The 15,111-nt window shown below is 50.2% G+C and overlaps 1 protein-coding gene across 3 annotated transcripts; it reads right to left on the reverse strand.

Annotated features, from left to right (window-relative positions):
* Positions 1–2,240: 2,240 nt before the first annotated feature.
* MTCH1 (mitochondrial carrier 1) lies at positions 2,241–15,024 on the reverse strand. 3 transcript variants are annotated; one of them, XM_080569684.1, is made up of 12 exons: positions 14,707–15,024; positions 13,531–13,615; positions 12,151–12,257; positions 11,628–11,705; positions 11,256–11,313; positions 10,742–10,793; positions 9,853–9,912; positions 6,547–6,640; positions 6,135–6,182; positions 5,872–5,939; positions 4,241–4,316; positions 2,241–3,808 (listed from the first exon to the last, which is right to left on the reverse strand). In XM_080569684.1, exons 1-12 carry the CDS (start codon positions 15,007–15,009, stop codon positions 3,734–3,736), a joined length of 1,104 nt encoding a protein of 367 aa, XP_080425810.1. In that variant the 5' UTR covers positions 15,010–15,024; the 3' UTR covers positions 2,241–3,733. The 3 variants fall into 3 exon arrangements, with proteins under 3 accessions (XP_080425810.1, XP_080425809.1, XP_080425808.1); XM_080569683.1 differs by lacking the exon at positions 10,742–10,793 and adding an exon at positions 7,136–7,190 and having other exon boundaries at positions 14,707–14,926; XM_080569682.1 differs by having other exon boundaries at positions 10,742–10,814; positions 14,707–14,925.
* Positions 15,025–15,111: the final 87 nt, after the last annotated feature.

Genomic DNA, 15,111 nt, shown 5'->3' on the forward strand with positions numbered 1-15,111 from the left:
GCTAGGTCTGAGTCCCCATAGTGAGCCTTTCCTGGCAGGACTGAGAAGCACCAGCTGGCTCTGCTGGGGTTATTATTATTATTTTTAAACAATTATTTGCCTATATGGAGCTGGCAGCCACTTTACTGACACAGGGGTGAAGGGCACTGTACAGCCATTAGGAGAGGCGTGCCTGGCTGCTCTCTTCCTGGCTCCACAGTGGGAAGAGCAAACACTGGGGTGGGAGCTTTGTCTTAACTGAAGGGTCTTTAGGAGAGCAGGAGAGCTCTGGAGGGGGCAAGGGAAGAAGGAAGGTAAAATCATTGCAGCTGGTCTGAACTGAGCTGCGCCATCCCTGGCTTAACTAGCACCTCACTGCTTCACAAAGCCTGCAAGACCCACACATCCAGGCCACAAGGAGAGTTAGGGCAGCTTTGATCTGAGTTTCTCTCTCCCAGCTGTGATCCCTGCTTCCCTTCTCCCCTTGACACCTGGGAGCAGATGAGGGCAAAGTCCCGTCAATCTCTGCTTTCCACTGTTGGCTGATAAACTGCAAAGGCACAGAGAGGATGCAACCTCCACCCATCCCCTTTCTGTGTCAATATTTAAATGCAGGTTTGTTTCCTGGCTAGATAGGGGAGTGCCAGGACCATGCATGGGCAAGTGCCTGACTCCATCCTGGGTGCTGGACCCAAGCTTCTTTCCATGCCAGTTCATTTATTCTCCTGACTGCAGGTTTCACCCCTGAGCCCCTCTCCTGTAGAAGCAAGGCCCCAGTTCCTGTGAGCTGTGCTGCAGTGGCAATGGCTGCAGGGCTGGGTACCCACCAACAGGGCAGCAGTTAAAGGTGGGTGTGAGTGCCAAGCCAGAGCTTTCTCATTGCCTGCTCCTGGTACACGCACTGTCCCTGTGGTGGGACACCTCAAACGAAGCAAAGGACAAGAAAAACTAGGGTTAGAAAGAGGAAGTAAGGAAACATTTAATCATTGTATGAATGACAGCCCTTGCTCCAAGGTAAGCCTGAGGATCTGCATTACCTTGTATGTGCTACCTTGGGCCTTTGAAACCTGGTTTTCATTTAATTGACCAAAAGCTTACCAAGTAAGAATTGTGTGTCCTGCAAAGGTTGTGGGGCTCAGTGAACTGAGCAGGAATAGCAGGCTGGCTCTAATGCAGATTTAGGTGAACTGGTTAATGGAAATTGTACTTTTCAGTGCAGTGACTGCAACCAGGCTGTGTAGAAGGTGTAGGAGGCTTTTACAGGTTTTAGAGGTATATCATCAGCAGATGGTGGCCTTAAGTTTGAGGATAAAGGATAAAGTTCCTGAGCAGGTGTTGTGTGATCTAGGAGATGCAGTGCCTAATGGTGCAATAGGCAAGAAACCAACTAACGCATTAAGACAGGAGGGTGAGGCCCCTGTAAACAACACAGGGGAGGATAGAGGGGCTGAGCCCACCTGACAAGCTCAGACCAGGAGCAAAGGGTTTCTGTACCTTCCAGAAATGCTCCAGGACAGTTTTAACTACAAACACCTGCTTTATCACGTTTCAAGTAGCCATGACAGCTAAACAGTGCAGAGCCACAAAGATGATTAACTGAGTGGAGCATCTCCCTTAGGAGGAAAGGCTGGGGGAGTTGGGTCTCTTTAGCTTGGAGGAGACTGAGGGGTGACCTCATTAATGTTTATAAATATGGAAAGGGTGAGTGTCAGGAGGACGGAGCCAGGCTCTTTTCGGTGACACCCAATGATAGGACAAGGGGCAATGGATGCAAGCTGGAACACAGGAGGTTCCGCTTAAATTTGAGACAAAACTTTTTCACAGTGAGGGTGACAGAACACTGGAACAGGCTGCCCCCGGGGGTTGTGGAGTCTCCTTCGCTGGAGACATTCAAAACCCAACTGGACGCATTCCCGTGTAACCTAATCTAGGTGTTCCTGCTTTGGAAGGGGGATCGCACTAGATGATCTTTCAAGGTCCCTTCCAATCCCTAACATTCTGTCATTCTGGGAAGACCACTGCTGTCTCCACCCTTGGTCCAGGTGCACCCAATGCGGTTTGCTCAGCCTAAAATTGCTGACCTTCCATGGAGCTGAGAAATATCAGTGGCAATCTGAGTTAGCAACAGCTGTTTCAGCCCCTACTTATGGGGGGAGGGGAGGGGAGAGGATTGCTTATCTTAACTGGAAGCCTTTCCCAAGTGAGGGATCCTACTGTACAGAAGAAATCAACACTTCTAAAAAAAGAATCAATCAAGAAGAGATGTTTTATAGCTGTATTTTGGAGTATAGTTAAATACTCTTTGAGATAATCTCTGGTGTTAGGAGATAGGGCCATGCACTGAGTATTGTTAACGTAACACAAACTGTACATGAGGAAGGGAGGACAGACAGGACTGAATCCACAACACCAAAGGGAGCTAGTTTGGGGACTGCAGGTCCCACATGCACTGGTGCTGGCCCTTCCTCCTGCAGGCCTCAGCTTCGAGGTACAGATCAAGCCCCTCTGATAGAGGAAAATGCCCATGCAACAGCAGGTTGACATCCCGAAGGGACCAGGATAGGCTGCAATGCCCCAGCTGCAGCAGCAGCACATGGGAGCTTGCTCAGGGCCCCAAAAACCTCTTCCCAGGGAGTGCAGTAACACACTGAACTGTGCAAAAGACTGCTTCATGGGGAGCTGGAGTTGGGGAAATCTGCCTGGCCGTGGTAGCAGCACAGACTGGTTAAAAAGCAACCCCTCCCCCCCCCAACAAAACCTCTGAAAGGGGAGCTGAGAATGAATGTTGCGCTGCTGTCACAGGTAAACTCTGATATGCAAAGGCAAGCCCTGCATGTGAGGAGTCCATGACCCCTGACTCCTTGCAAACCTTTGTCCAGCCTGAGGTTTACTCCTTCACTCCACAGTGAAAAAAAGGCAAACCCTTACATTTGCAGCACCAGGCCAATGCCACACAGCAACCCAGTGCTATCACATGGCTCTGTGTCCACCAGAGACATGGTGATGCTCAGGTTCGGCAGGAGTCCTGCCAGCTGGGAGATGTATCCTGAATGTGCCCTACCCAAAGTAGTCAGCATGTACAGTGAACATCCCTCCCCCAGTGCCTTCTCCGTGTTCAAGTTCTGCCACTGTCCTTGAGATAAGTCATACCTGTCTCTTAAGGACTGCATTGCTCTTTGTAGTGGGGCTGTTTCTCTCTTCTGTTTTGATATTACTTCCCTTCCAGGGGTACTCCCTAGTGTTCAGATACCCTCTAAACCTTAAGTATGGGTTTCAGGGTTGACCTTGCCCAGCATAAGCTACCTGCCAAACAAATAATTGCCCTCTCCAGAAGAGATGAGACAGGAGGTTGGCTGTGCTGTTGTTGCTTTCTCAGCAAGGCAGCCTTTGATCTCTTGCTGCTTCTCAGCTCACACAGAACAAAGCAGTCTTTTGTCCCAGCATCTCAGGCTCATTTAGTACCTGGGCATTTTCTGGTTTCCCAGACTTCCTCAGTGACTCCAGACTCACAGCCCAGACCAAAGAACCAACTCTTCTATGCGCCCTGGTCAAGGCAGCCATGAGGATGGGACTTTGATCAAGCTGGAGCCTGAAACCAGATCTCTGCAGGTCAACTTGTTGCAGGCCTTGCTGAAGAGTGTCTTGTTCTGGCACCACAGCCTTTGGATCAAAAAGAACAAATATATATATATATGGAAAAATCTTAGGGTCTTTTGAGGAATCCAGGTTCATCGCCTCTCCCTGCAAGCTGGGGTCAGTCGATGGGGAAGCAGGCTGCTTGCACAGGCGCTCTGCGGAATAGCAGGCTGGAGCCACGGAACAGCTGCCCCTGAGGAGGAGAGCACTGGGGTTAGGGCAGCCACGCCGCAGTGTCGCCTCACTGCTAGACTAGCAGGGACGGAGTTGTGCCTGCTGCATGGCTGCAAACCCTTAGCACCCCTGGTTGCTAAGAAGGAGAAAGTGGGCCTTCAGCCTCATGAGCACTGAGGTCAGGTACTTCCAGCAAGGATGGCTGATGGAGAGGGGCAGAGCCATGGGGCTTTGCTGTGTGCAATGCCTTTGCTAAAAGATTGCAGGCTGCAAGCTCAGGTAACACAGGCACACTAAGCACTGTCACGCCTGGTACCAGAGCCATAACTGGAGGGATGGAGATAGTTACCGAGCACATAAAGGGTGCAGCACAGGTACTCATTGGGCAGTGCCAGAGCCCTCAGGAAAGAGCAGAGGGAATCCAAAGCCTGTGAGTACCCCACTCCCTCACCTGGGCACTGAGATACCTCCAGCAATGGATCCAGGACGTGAACACAGGAGCGTAGGGAGGGAGGCCAGCACGCAACCTGCATGGCAAAGAGAAATAGCCAAGATGGTCTGTGCAGATGTCATGTTATCCAGACAGAGATAAAACAAGCAGCGATGAGTGTAAATGAGTACACAGTGTCTGCACTGGGCTGAAGGCCAGATCACCAGCTTGTTACTTATACTGCAGCAGATCATGTCATTTATGGTCCCCCTGCCATCCAGCAGGACCTAGACTGGCTGGAGAGTTGGGCAGGGAGAAATTTAATAAAATATAATGAGGGCAAGTGTAGAGTCCTGCATCTGGGCAAGAACAACTCCAGACACCAGTATAATATAAGTTGGGGACTGCCCTGCTGGGGAGCACTGTAGGGGAAAGGGACCTGGGGGTCTTGGCAGACAGCGGGACGACCATGAGCCAGCACTCTGCCCTTATGGCCAAGAAGGCCAGTGGCATCCTGCGGTGTATCAGAAGGGGTGTGGTTAGTAGGTCAAGAGAGGTTCTCCTCCCCCTCTACTCTGCCCTGGTGAGACCACATCTGGAATATTGTGTCCAGTTCTGGGCCCCTCAGTTCAAAAAGGACAGGGAACTGCTTGAGAGAGCCCAGCGCAGAGCCACAAAGATGATTAAGGGAGTGGAGCACCTCCCTTAGGAGGAAAGCCTGGGGGAGTTGGGTCTCTTTAGCTTGGAGGAGACTGACGGGTGACCTCATTAATGTTTATAAATATGGAAAGGGTGAGTGTCAGGAGGACAAAGCCAGGCTCTTCTCAGTGACATCTAATGACAGGACAAGGGGCAATGGGTGCAAGCTGGAACACAGGAGGTTCCGCTTAAATTTGAGATGAAGCTTTTTCATAGTGAGGGTGACACTGGAACAGGCTGTCCCTGGGGGTTGTGGAGTCTCCTTCGCTGGAGACATTCAAAACCCACCTGGACGCATTCCTGTGTGACCTGATGTAGGTGTTCCTGCTCCACCAGGGGGATCGGACTAGATGATCTTTCAAGGTCCCTTCCAATCCCTAACATTTTGTGATTCTTTAATTTAATTACCCCTGGAGTGTACAAACAAGGTGCATTACCTGGATACATTAAGAGTGCAGGACTATGGGCTGTATCTATACCTTCAAGAAGGAGCAGATATCAAGACTGCATTATTCCAGTGGGTCGGATCCAGTCCGATTCCCATAAGCACATACACAGGAAGACACAAGCAGCAGTGGAATTGGGAAAGCAAGTTGGGTGAAGGAGGTATTACTGTCTGGTCCTGCCCCACCTGTGCCTGTCTCCCCTTGCTGCATTAAGAGTTTTGTTTTTCCTCATGCTGCTCCCTGGAGTCAGCATCCTCTCTTTGATCCCTTCTGCCTCTGGTCTAGTTTAGATCAGGCTGCCCCACCAGAACTCTCCCTATTCCTCTCCATTTGTGCTTTTATCCTGCTCTTGTCTGTGCCCTCTGATCTAAAATTTTAAGTAATCTGAGACAGGAAACCATATAGTTTATGGTTCTGCATGAAAGCTTTACAATCATTAGCAAAGGCTTCAGACAACAAGGGGCTGAAAGGAAGGGATAGAGTTAGATCTCAGTGTGACAGACATACCCACAGTTGTTCACTGCCATGAGGTCTCCCACGAGAAGGAATGGGTATGTCAGCATGCTCATAGCAATCTGAAAGCACAAAAAAACTGGTAACATCTCTACATGTTCATGCCAAAAACAGTAGTTCTACATTTTGTGTGTTAGCAAAGTTATCCTGGATACAAAGTACAGACTTCAAACGCACCTGCCTTTGTCCTCAGACCATGAGCTCTCACCCCATAGATAACAGGAAGCAAAGCAATGACATGGCAGTTGCCTACATACCCCCATCACAAATTTAGTGTAGCTCCGGATCACCGATGCCTGGCTGAACTGGAAAGAGAAACAAAAGCATTGTGGAGGAGGCAGATGCCACCAAGCTGTCCCTGTAGCTATGAGACATTTCTGTGAGCCTGAGATGATGGGCCTGGGGCACAGAAACAAGACAGAAAGCAATGGCTTAACCACACTACATCCCTGATGAGACTCAGGGAAGACATTTGCTATCAAACCTGAACCTCAAACTGCAGCTAGAACAGTGCCCTGATTAGACATGGTATATATAGCACTTTTACAGGACTTTATCCTAAACCCACTGTCTGTTTGTATTAAATTAGTCTCCCCTCCCCATTAACTCCTTACAACTCCGAGCGCTCTGTACGGACCCCCAAGCCCTCCATTGGGCACTTCCACTCACATTATCGTCCACTGCATAGGTGTTGATGAAGTGAGCCAAGAGATTGCAGCACCAGAGGAAGATGACATCCCCCAGGATGTGAGGGACTACACCACTGCAATGGCAAAAACATGGGCATGAGGTGCAGAAGGGTCCAAGTGCTGCCTTTGAGCCCTCCTTTCCTCTACCAGCATGAAGGAACCCTGCTCCCCAAAATGCATTTTTATTTAGGGAGAAGGGGAGACTTCAGGGAAGAGCTCTCCTGGCCTTCAGAAGCGGTTGTTTGTGCTGCTAGCTGCTCCAGCCAGGGGATGCTATGACTAGGAAGTTTTGGAGCTCTTGTTGGAGTATGACTCAGCCAAGTCCCCTTGTTCTACCCCAAATACCTTCTCAGCCCAGCTCCTGCTCTGAAACCCAGGCAAAACACAGATGGAGCAGGTTCCTGTTAAGCTTATTTTGCAGATGCTCTTCTGGATAAAGAATTAGAAGGTCATCTCTGATGACCACCTCCCTCTCCTTTTAGAAATTAAAATGGGGGGGGTAGGGGGGAGGGGAGGGGCTTCCTACCAAGTCTGCTCTAGTGCAAAGTGGGATTAACTGGCGGCAGCACCTTAGCCCCTCTGATCTTCCTAGTCTCCAAGTCCAGGCTGGGTCCCTGCTGCCACCTGGGAGCACAGAGACAGGGGTTGACTTGCTGCTTTGGCTTATCCCTCTCAAAACCCACTACTGAGATCCCAGCAGCATGAGCACCCCAGCTTCTGGCACTAAAACATTAATGAAGCATTTCTGAGCATTTGTCAGAGCCTCAGCAGCATCTGCTCTGCCAGCATATTCACCAAACCTCAGGCCTCCTACTTTGGCTTTGCAGTTGTTACACTGCAAAAGGATCCAGGTGTGTTTTAAACCTGTGTTTCACCAGATATATTAAGACAGTTCTTCTCAAAATAAGTCTAATAGGGGCTTATTAGAGACTTTGGGGCAGGGGATTAATTTTGTTTCCTGCCCTGATTGCTGCAGCAGCAGAACAGCAATTGGGACAGCATGCTCTGAACCAGCCTGCTCCGCCTGCTTGGTTTTTAGTTTTTGGAGACAACCTGTGTATTGCCAAGGCCCAGGCAGCTCTAGAGATGCAGCCAAGGTCTTGGGGCCAGGCACAGCACACATGTTCAACAGATCTGCTGATTTAAGTCAGACTTGATACATGACAGTAAAAGGCAGGACAAAGAAATCAAAGCTGTCTGGTCCCAGGGATTGTCTGCTTTGCATTCAGCCTGTGTAACAACAACAAAAAATAATAAAAATCCCTCATCTAACTCAAAGTAAAGTCTTAAGAAGATTCCTGAACTACCACTGATACAACAGAGACTTAAGCAACTCCAGAAACAGAGGGGTGGTCCAGGATTGTGCCATGCCAGGCTTGTAAGTAAAGCCTCACCCATCTGTTGATACAGAATCAGACCACTTGTTCCATTTGCAATAAGGATCATACCCGTCTCTATCCCCAGTCATCCAAGTAATGATGAATGTTGGGTTTGTGCTTAAAGGATGGCTGGAGAACAGGGGTCTGAGAGCTGCAAAAGGGGACCAAGAAGAAATTAACTTGCACTACAGCTCTCACACCTGATGAGATGTCCAAGGACATTTGGATGAGGAACAAATTCTTAGAAGACAACAAGTCATTAAAAAGCTCAGAGCAGAAGACCAATGAGGAAGCCTGTATGACGTACAGCGACGTGACCTACTTGCTTCATGCAACCCAGCAGGAGAAACTCCAGTGTGGGGCGGGGTAGAACAAGCCATCTTTGAACTGACCATGTGCAGCAATTTCAGTGCCCATTTCAGAGTCCATAGAACATCATTCTGGTCTGCTGGCTGCAGGAGACTGCTAAGATATCAGGGGAATTAAGAAGTCCACTCATTGAAATGTCTTTCTCCAGCTGGTCAAGCACCCAGAATGAGAATGTGCCAATATTATACTATGGCTGTGTAGAGGTTGTCAGACCATGAGAAATAAGTGCTCCTCAATGATTTTAGGGGAATGGACGTGTTTGGATTTAATTAGAAGTGCTGAGAGCAGAACAGCAACAGTTTGGTCTTACAAATGTAGTTTGTGTTCCTCTTACTGTAGTGTGATTACCTAGCTGAGTTGTAGAGCATGTATAAATTCAGAGCCCTCCTGAGACATTCTGGGTTATGTTAAAGCCTTTCTTGTTAACTGTTAAGTTTAATTAGGCTACCAAGTGTTTATTGTATACGGAGGAAGAGAACACAGCTGGCTCTTTTCACAGACTGTTTTCTAGGGAGTTGGAGGAAAGAGGAGCTCAGCAAGAGCACATGGAACATCCTGGAGGAAGCTGTATTTAATGGAGATCTGGGGCTGCAGATCCTGAAGAATAGCTGTAAACCACAAAAGATACGGTGACACTTGATTGACAAGGTCTCTACAGACCTCTGGCCCTTTCCCCTTGGGGAAGAACAGAGTGAGACCCCCTGTGACTGCTCATCCTTTCCTGATGCATTTATATTTAATCTGGAAGCCCAGATTTTGTGATTCCAAAGCCAAATATTTCAGGCCTGAAAGCCCCTCCTGAAATTTTGGAGCTGCCTTTACTATTATTGACATAATAAAGCAAGTTACCTCTCCACTGGGAACAGAGGCAGCAGGTAGTTCTGTTTATATAGATGTGAGAAAAAGTCAAGAAGTGTTAATAAAGGGTTTAAAAAAAGGTGTCTGCTAGGCTTTCACTTTAGTGATGCTGTCAATTCACCACGCTTTGTAAGTGCAGTCTGAGCTCCTTCAGGCAAGCTGGTCCAGGCAGTAATGCTGCCGCACTATGCAGTGTCCTGCTCCTGCTGTACAGACAAACCTGTTGCCAGAGCAAAGCACCTACTCATTACAAGCACCCATGGTGCTCTGCTGAGGAATGTACTTCTTATCCAGGGCCTGGCTTTTATTTCAACAAAGGGCCTCATTGTTGCACTTGATCTTGGTGCCTGTTGCACAAACAAATGCTTTAAACGCTCCTTCACTGAAACACATAGAAGTACAAGGGAAAAAGAAAGGTAAGAAAAAATACAGTTTTCCCTGGGCTCTGAAAAGTTGATTGAAGATAAGGTCTGAGGCAAACTTAATGGTCCAACTGCAGCTCTGTCAAAGCCACAGATTTAATCTGTGCTCATGGGAGTGATGTGAGAGTCCTACAGTCAGACAAGGTTTCAGGGAGGAGGGAGCTCAGCACAACTCCTTTCAGTGAAGTTGGAATCATAGCCAGGAGAGCCATTGGCATCTTCTGACTACAGGAGACGGTATTTAAACAACTCACGTACACGAAGAATCCCAGAATCCCTTCTTCCTTAAATATCCTGACGATGGCACTGAACACACCGCTGCCAAGAAAGGAAAAGAACAAGCTTGCAGAGGTTGCTCCGTCTCTGTCCTGCACAGCTTCATGTGGCCATAGTAAAGTCCCCCCCACAAGTCACCCTGCCATCAATGTAGCAGGCAGCATCATTCTGATCCTCAACTCATGAAGAAGAGTAGTGTCTGTGCTCTGCCAATCTGCAATAACTCCAGGACTCAACTTGCCGACATCTATGTTTAAATGCTGAAGCTAGAAGAGCTCTGATTGGCTTTGTGTGAGTGGGTAAGTGTGCCACAACCATGGCATGTAAAGTGCTTTGATTAGGCTGATTCTTCTGCTGTGCCCCTGGGAGCTGGTGAGAGCTGGTGACGTGTTAGCTGCAGTTATGCCCAGTACACTTTCAGGTGGCTGCATGTATGGTTCTGCCCTGCAGAGGGGCAGGTACTACTGAAAAAGGCTTGGAAAAATCATGCGGACTACAGGAGGGCTGCAGCAATGCTTTGTATTATGTATTCCACCCTATTCTGTTTTTTTGATGGCTTCCCCTTCTATTAACATATGAAGTAAAAAGGCAGAAAGCTCACTAAGTAATCAGCAAGGTGCACTGCAGCCACCAAAACACCCATTGGCACAAGGCTGAACTGAGAGGCGTGTGAAGGGACAAAGTCCAGCCTTCCCACATCCCTTCACCCCATGCTCATCCAACCTCTATCCACAGCTCAGATTTACTTTTCAGTCTCCCAAACCTCCTGGGTCACCATATCCCCCACTGTGTGGGAACATCAGGCATGCCTGACTCCGGGACTCGTGCTTCTGTGTGCCCACACTCTTCATTCAGAGCTGCAGCCATTCACCTGTATTTGACTTCCCGGCCTATGAACTGGACCATGCAGCGCATAGAGATCACTAGGAGAACAGAAACATAAGCTGACAAACAAATCGAGTTTGAGTTGTGATGGAGGTGAAGGAAAATGCAACCCGATCCTTCTGCCACCCCTTTTCTCCTCTCAAATCAGCTCCTCTCAGTGGTCCTCATCACTGCAAGGCTCATTAGAAAACAGTGCTTTCCCTTAGTTTCTAAGTGGAGGGAGGGATTTCTGGCCCCAACCCCAATGGGACCTCTATGACAAACTCTAAGATGAGTGAGAAGAGACCACCTCACTGCTCATTTGGGTTAGTCCCTGAAGGCCAGTCTGAGTATCAGCCTTCCCAAGAGACCACTTGGGACCCACATCTATTCTGTGGTTTCATACAAAGCCACTTCTGATAGAAAACCACATCAAGTACACAGGATTTTGGAAGTGATCCTCAGCCAGGGAAGGATTCCTCAATCTGGAGAGGACAGCCAGGCAGAGGGACAGGACTCACCATGCAGTGGATGTGACACGACCCGAGACACACACTGCATCATCATCTCGTGAGATGTCTGGGAAAGGGAGAAAACGCCACAGCTGTGTGAAAAGCTCCACCTGCACAGATCAGGCCCTTTCCTTTAGTGTAGGAAAGCCCACTTCAGGTCCCAGACCTGTTTTTAAATCTGTTTTTCATGGTAAACCTCTATTTCTATGAAATATTCCACATCCGGACCCAATGGCTACTAAATACTTCAGTGTTTTTACCCAGAGTTTCCCTCCAAGTAATTTCACCCACAAGCCACAGTTTAAGCTTCCTTTGCTCTCTGGGCACATTCCCAGTGTGATCTCCCTAATCACTCATTAACATGCAATATCCATTTCTCACCTCTTTCACCACTTTCCTAAGGGAAGTCTTCATATCATCCTTGTTAGAAACATGCTCCATGTCCTCCAGTGGAAAGGCCTGAGCAGGAGAGAAGAAACATATGGCCAAAACTGATAGAGATGCTGACCCACAAGCCCTTGATTTCTGAGGACTGGAAGGAAACCATGAGCAGTTGTGCTCTAAACTACAGGAGAAAAACAGGCAAGGAGGAAGACAGCAGAAGGAAGGATGGAAAGTAAAACCGAGGAAAACTACCATGAGACTGCTTGTAAAAGATAAAAGGCAAGTGACTGGTCAAATTCAAGTAAGATTCTTTAGAAAGTAAGTTCTGGGGATATGGACACTGTTTTCCTTCTGTCCTGGAGGACTATTTAGAGCCATCAGGTGGTGGAGTGGAATGGGTACTTTAATCCTCCATGTTCGGTCACGGCTGGGTGCAAGCACATGCAGGCTCTGTTGCTCTTCTCCAGTAGCACTGTCTGCCCCAGCAAGATGATTTATGGAGAGAGAAGCCGACCTTTACCTTCTTCACACTTCCCCTGGTGATGGTCGATAAAGTGCTTGAGATGAGGCGAGGAGTAAGACCGCGGAAGAGGCCTCTTCTCCCATCCACTTTCACAATGTGTCTGGCTGGGTAAGAAAAGACCAGGCTGCTGTCAGCTGGGATACAGCCGACCTGTGGAGAGCACCCTGCCCCACTTCAGTATTCAGCTGAAACCACGCCGGACCTCTGGAAGTCACAGCAACTGCTCTGCGGTCCTGCCATAACTGTTTTATTATAAAAGCTCTAAATAAATTTCTTATAGGTTGCAAAGAAACCTTAACTATTCTTTGTCACATCTGTCTAAACTGGAAGGATGAGTGCATCCTTTGACTGTTTTTGCTTACCTGAAAGGGCTACACGGCAGTCTGGACTGAACTAAGGTAGGGTGGGATAATCTCTTGTGCTGTGTGTTGTAACCTTCTCCCTCTGCCCTGAAGGGTCAGAGTCAGGGTAAATACAGACCTTGCAAAGCAAGGTTCTGCTCCTGCCCTGCCACCTTCTCCCAGACAGGTTTCCAGACAAAAAAAAGCCAAAGAAGCCGATCTGTCCCTGGTATAACAGGGTGGAATACAACCCACTGTGAGCTTGCAGGTACTGACTGTTCCTGCTCCCCATCTTCTGCTTTCCCGAGTGAAGGCAGTGCCCATCTCCCTCACCCAGTGCTGTAAATCTATTTGGAAAATGCATCATCTTCCAAAGCACAGCACTGGAGACTTTCTAGCTCTGGTTGTCCCAGCTTGCAGTGTTTTTGTACTGCTCCTGCTCTTGGCTCCTCACCCTCAAGTACTGCTGTCTGATTTTGGGATTGGCCCCATTTGACTCTCAGGGCTCACCTTCCCCAAAGCTCCGCACACCTGTGAAAGTAGGCCCTACTTTCAGGCAGTATTCACCTGCCTCTCCCATGCTGCAGCCACAAAGAGAGAAATATATTACCTTCCCCTTTCATGGTATTTTTGTCCCTTTAGGGCTCCACCTACAATACAAATGAGCTGGGCAGGAGGCCAAGTTATTGCAGTGCTGTTTTGTAGAAAAGAAACACAATGCACTATCTCTAATACATGCAAAACCCTCCACCAACAAACCCACACCACACAAACCCCCACTGCACCCTCAGCTATGGAAACAAGCCAGTGCAACATGCCACAGGAGGGGGATGCAGTCTGGGCCACCACCTCCTTGTCCCTGCCTCATAACAACAGGTACATAAATCTGATGGCTGTGCAACTGGTGGTAGCATATAATGTCTCACTGCAGCCTCAGAATGAGACCAAGAGTGCAGCTGGGAAGGTGGAAGAGCAGCTGGAGGCTGGGTCCAGCATTGCACTCAGCGTGTGTGGGCTGGCCTGGAGGAACACTCACCGTAGGTGAAGAAGCCAGGCAGGTACAGTACTTTCTTTCCCAGCACGTTTCTTCCAATGGTTGGAGGTAGTGGCTCATGCCCAACCTGCAGGAGAAACCCCATGAGCAGGTTCCCAAAGCAGTTCCGGCATTCCTGAACCTAACAGACCACATGGCCTTGATTCCGCCTTCCTGAGATGCTGAAGGGCCATGTCCCACTCAGTTACCATATGATAGATGGGGGTCCCATGACATGGGCAGTCCCCTTCCCATTAAACAGGGTCTCTGGAGAACGGGGGTCCTCATCCCTCTCATTTTATAGTAGTTCCCATTACAGAGAGGTTCTCAGGATACTGTGGATCCTCAACCCCCCATTATAAAGGAATGTCTCATCTTTTATTATATAGGAGTCCCCACTGCATGGGTATCCTCACCTGTGCCATTTTATATGGGTCCCCACCTGCTGTCATATAAAGAGGTCTCAATTCCTCTCTTTTAAAGAAGTCCCCACTGCACATTTGGGTCTTTGTCCCTCCATTCTATATGATTTTCTATTCCCTGTCCTACAGAGAGTCCCTGTCACTGAAAGTATTCTCATCCTCCTAACATATAAGGCTCCCTATGTTATAGGTACCTTCATCCTCCCAATTATGTGTAGGTCCCCCACTCTAACATAGGGATCCCCCTTAGAGAGGGTGCCATCCTCTGTTATACAGGTGGACCCTGGGCGATGGGGACCCCTCCTTACCCCATTATACAGGTGCCGCTTTCCCCCATTATCTAGGTTAACTATACACACAAGATGCCCTTATCCCCTCAGTCAAACAGCGGTCCCCCTCCCCTGTCATACAGAGGTCCCGTTATAACCCTGGTACCCGCGGGGTTTGCCCTCCCGCGGCACCCGCTGAGCGCCCTGCCATGACACGGGTACTGCCCAGCGCCCCGCTCCCGTTCACACCGCGGTCCCCGTCGCCCGGAGGCCTCCGCTGGGTCAGTACAGCGCCGTCCCTCCTTACACGGGGTGTCCTCATCCCCCCGTGTCGGGGGTCCCTCCTGCCCCGTTACCGGGGGTCCCGGTGCACGGGGCACCCCCTGCCCCGCCACACAGGGGGCCCGGCACCCCCCCCTCACACAGGCCCCCCTCGGACCCCTCCACGCGGGGGTTCGCCCCTCACCGCCCCGCCGCCAGCCCCGGACCTGGACAAGCAGCTTGACGTAGAGCAGCGGGTGGCTGGCAGCGGCGAGCCCGGCGCCCAGCACCACGAACAGGCCCTCGGCGCCCTCGGCGCCCTCGGCCCGGCCCGGCCCCGGCCCCGGCCCCGGCCCCGGCCCGGGGCCGCCGGCAGGGGGCGTCCGCCCCTCCGGGGGCAGCGGCGCCGCGTCCGCCATGGCCCCGCCGCCACCGCGCGTGCGCCGCGCGGACGTGTGCGGGGAGGGGGGAGGGGGAGCGCGCGGGCGGGACCATGGCAGGAGAGGCGGAGGGGTCGCGGGCGGGACCATGGGGGAGTGGGGGGGGCAACGCGGCGGAGGCTCGGCAGCGGCCCGACAGCGCCGCGGGGGGGCTGGCGCCGTAGGTGCGGCCTCGGGGAGGCCGTGACGGGG

Source organism: Anser brachyrhynchus (assembly GCF_964034855.1).
Source record: "Anser brachyrhynchus genome assembly, chromosome: 27".
NCBI lineage: Eukaryota > Metazoa > Chordata > Aves > Anseriformes > Anatidae > Anser > Anser brachyrhynchus.

What these genes read in the sequence shown, in the direction of transcription:
- MTCH1 (XM_080569684.1), bottom strand. Translation starts at nt 15,009, where the DNA reads ATGGTCCCGCCCGCGACCCCTCCGCCTCTCCTGCCATGGTCCCGCCCG. An exon ending in TTAGGAAAGTGGTGAAAGAG is followed by an intron (nt 11,314 to 11,627) that starts GTGAGAAATGGA and finishes TCCCTTTCCCAG; the next exon opens with ACATCTCACGAGATGATGAT. An exon ending in GGGATTCTGGGATTCTTCGT is followed by an intron (nt 6,641 to 9,852) that starts GTACGTGAGTTG and finishes TTGCCATTGCAG; the next exon opens with TGGTGTAGTCCCTCACATCC.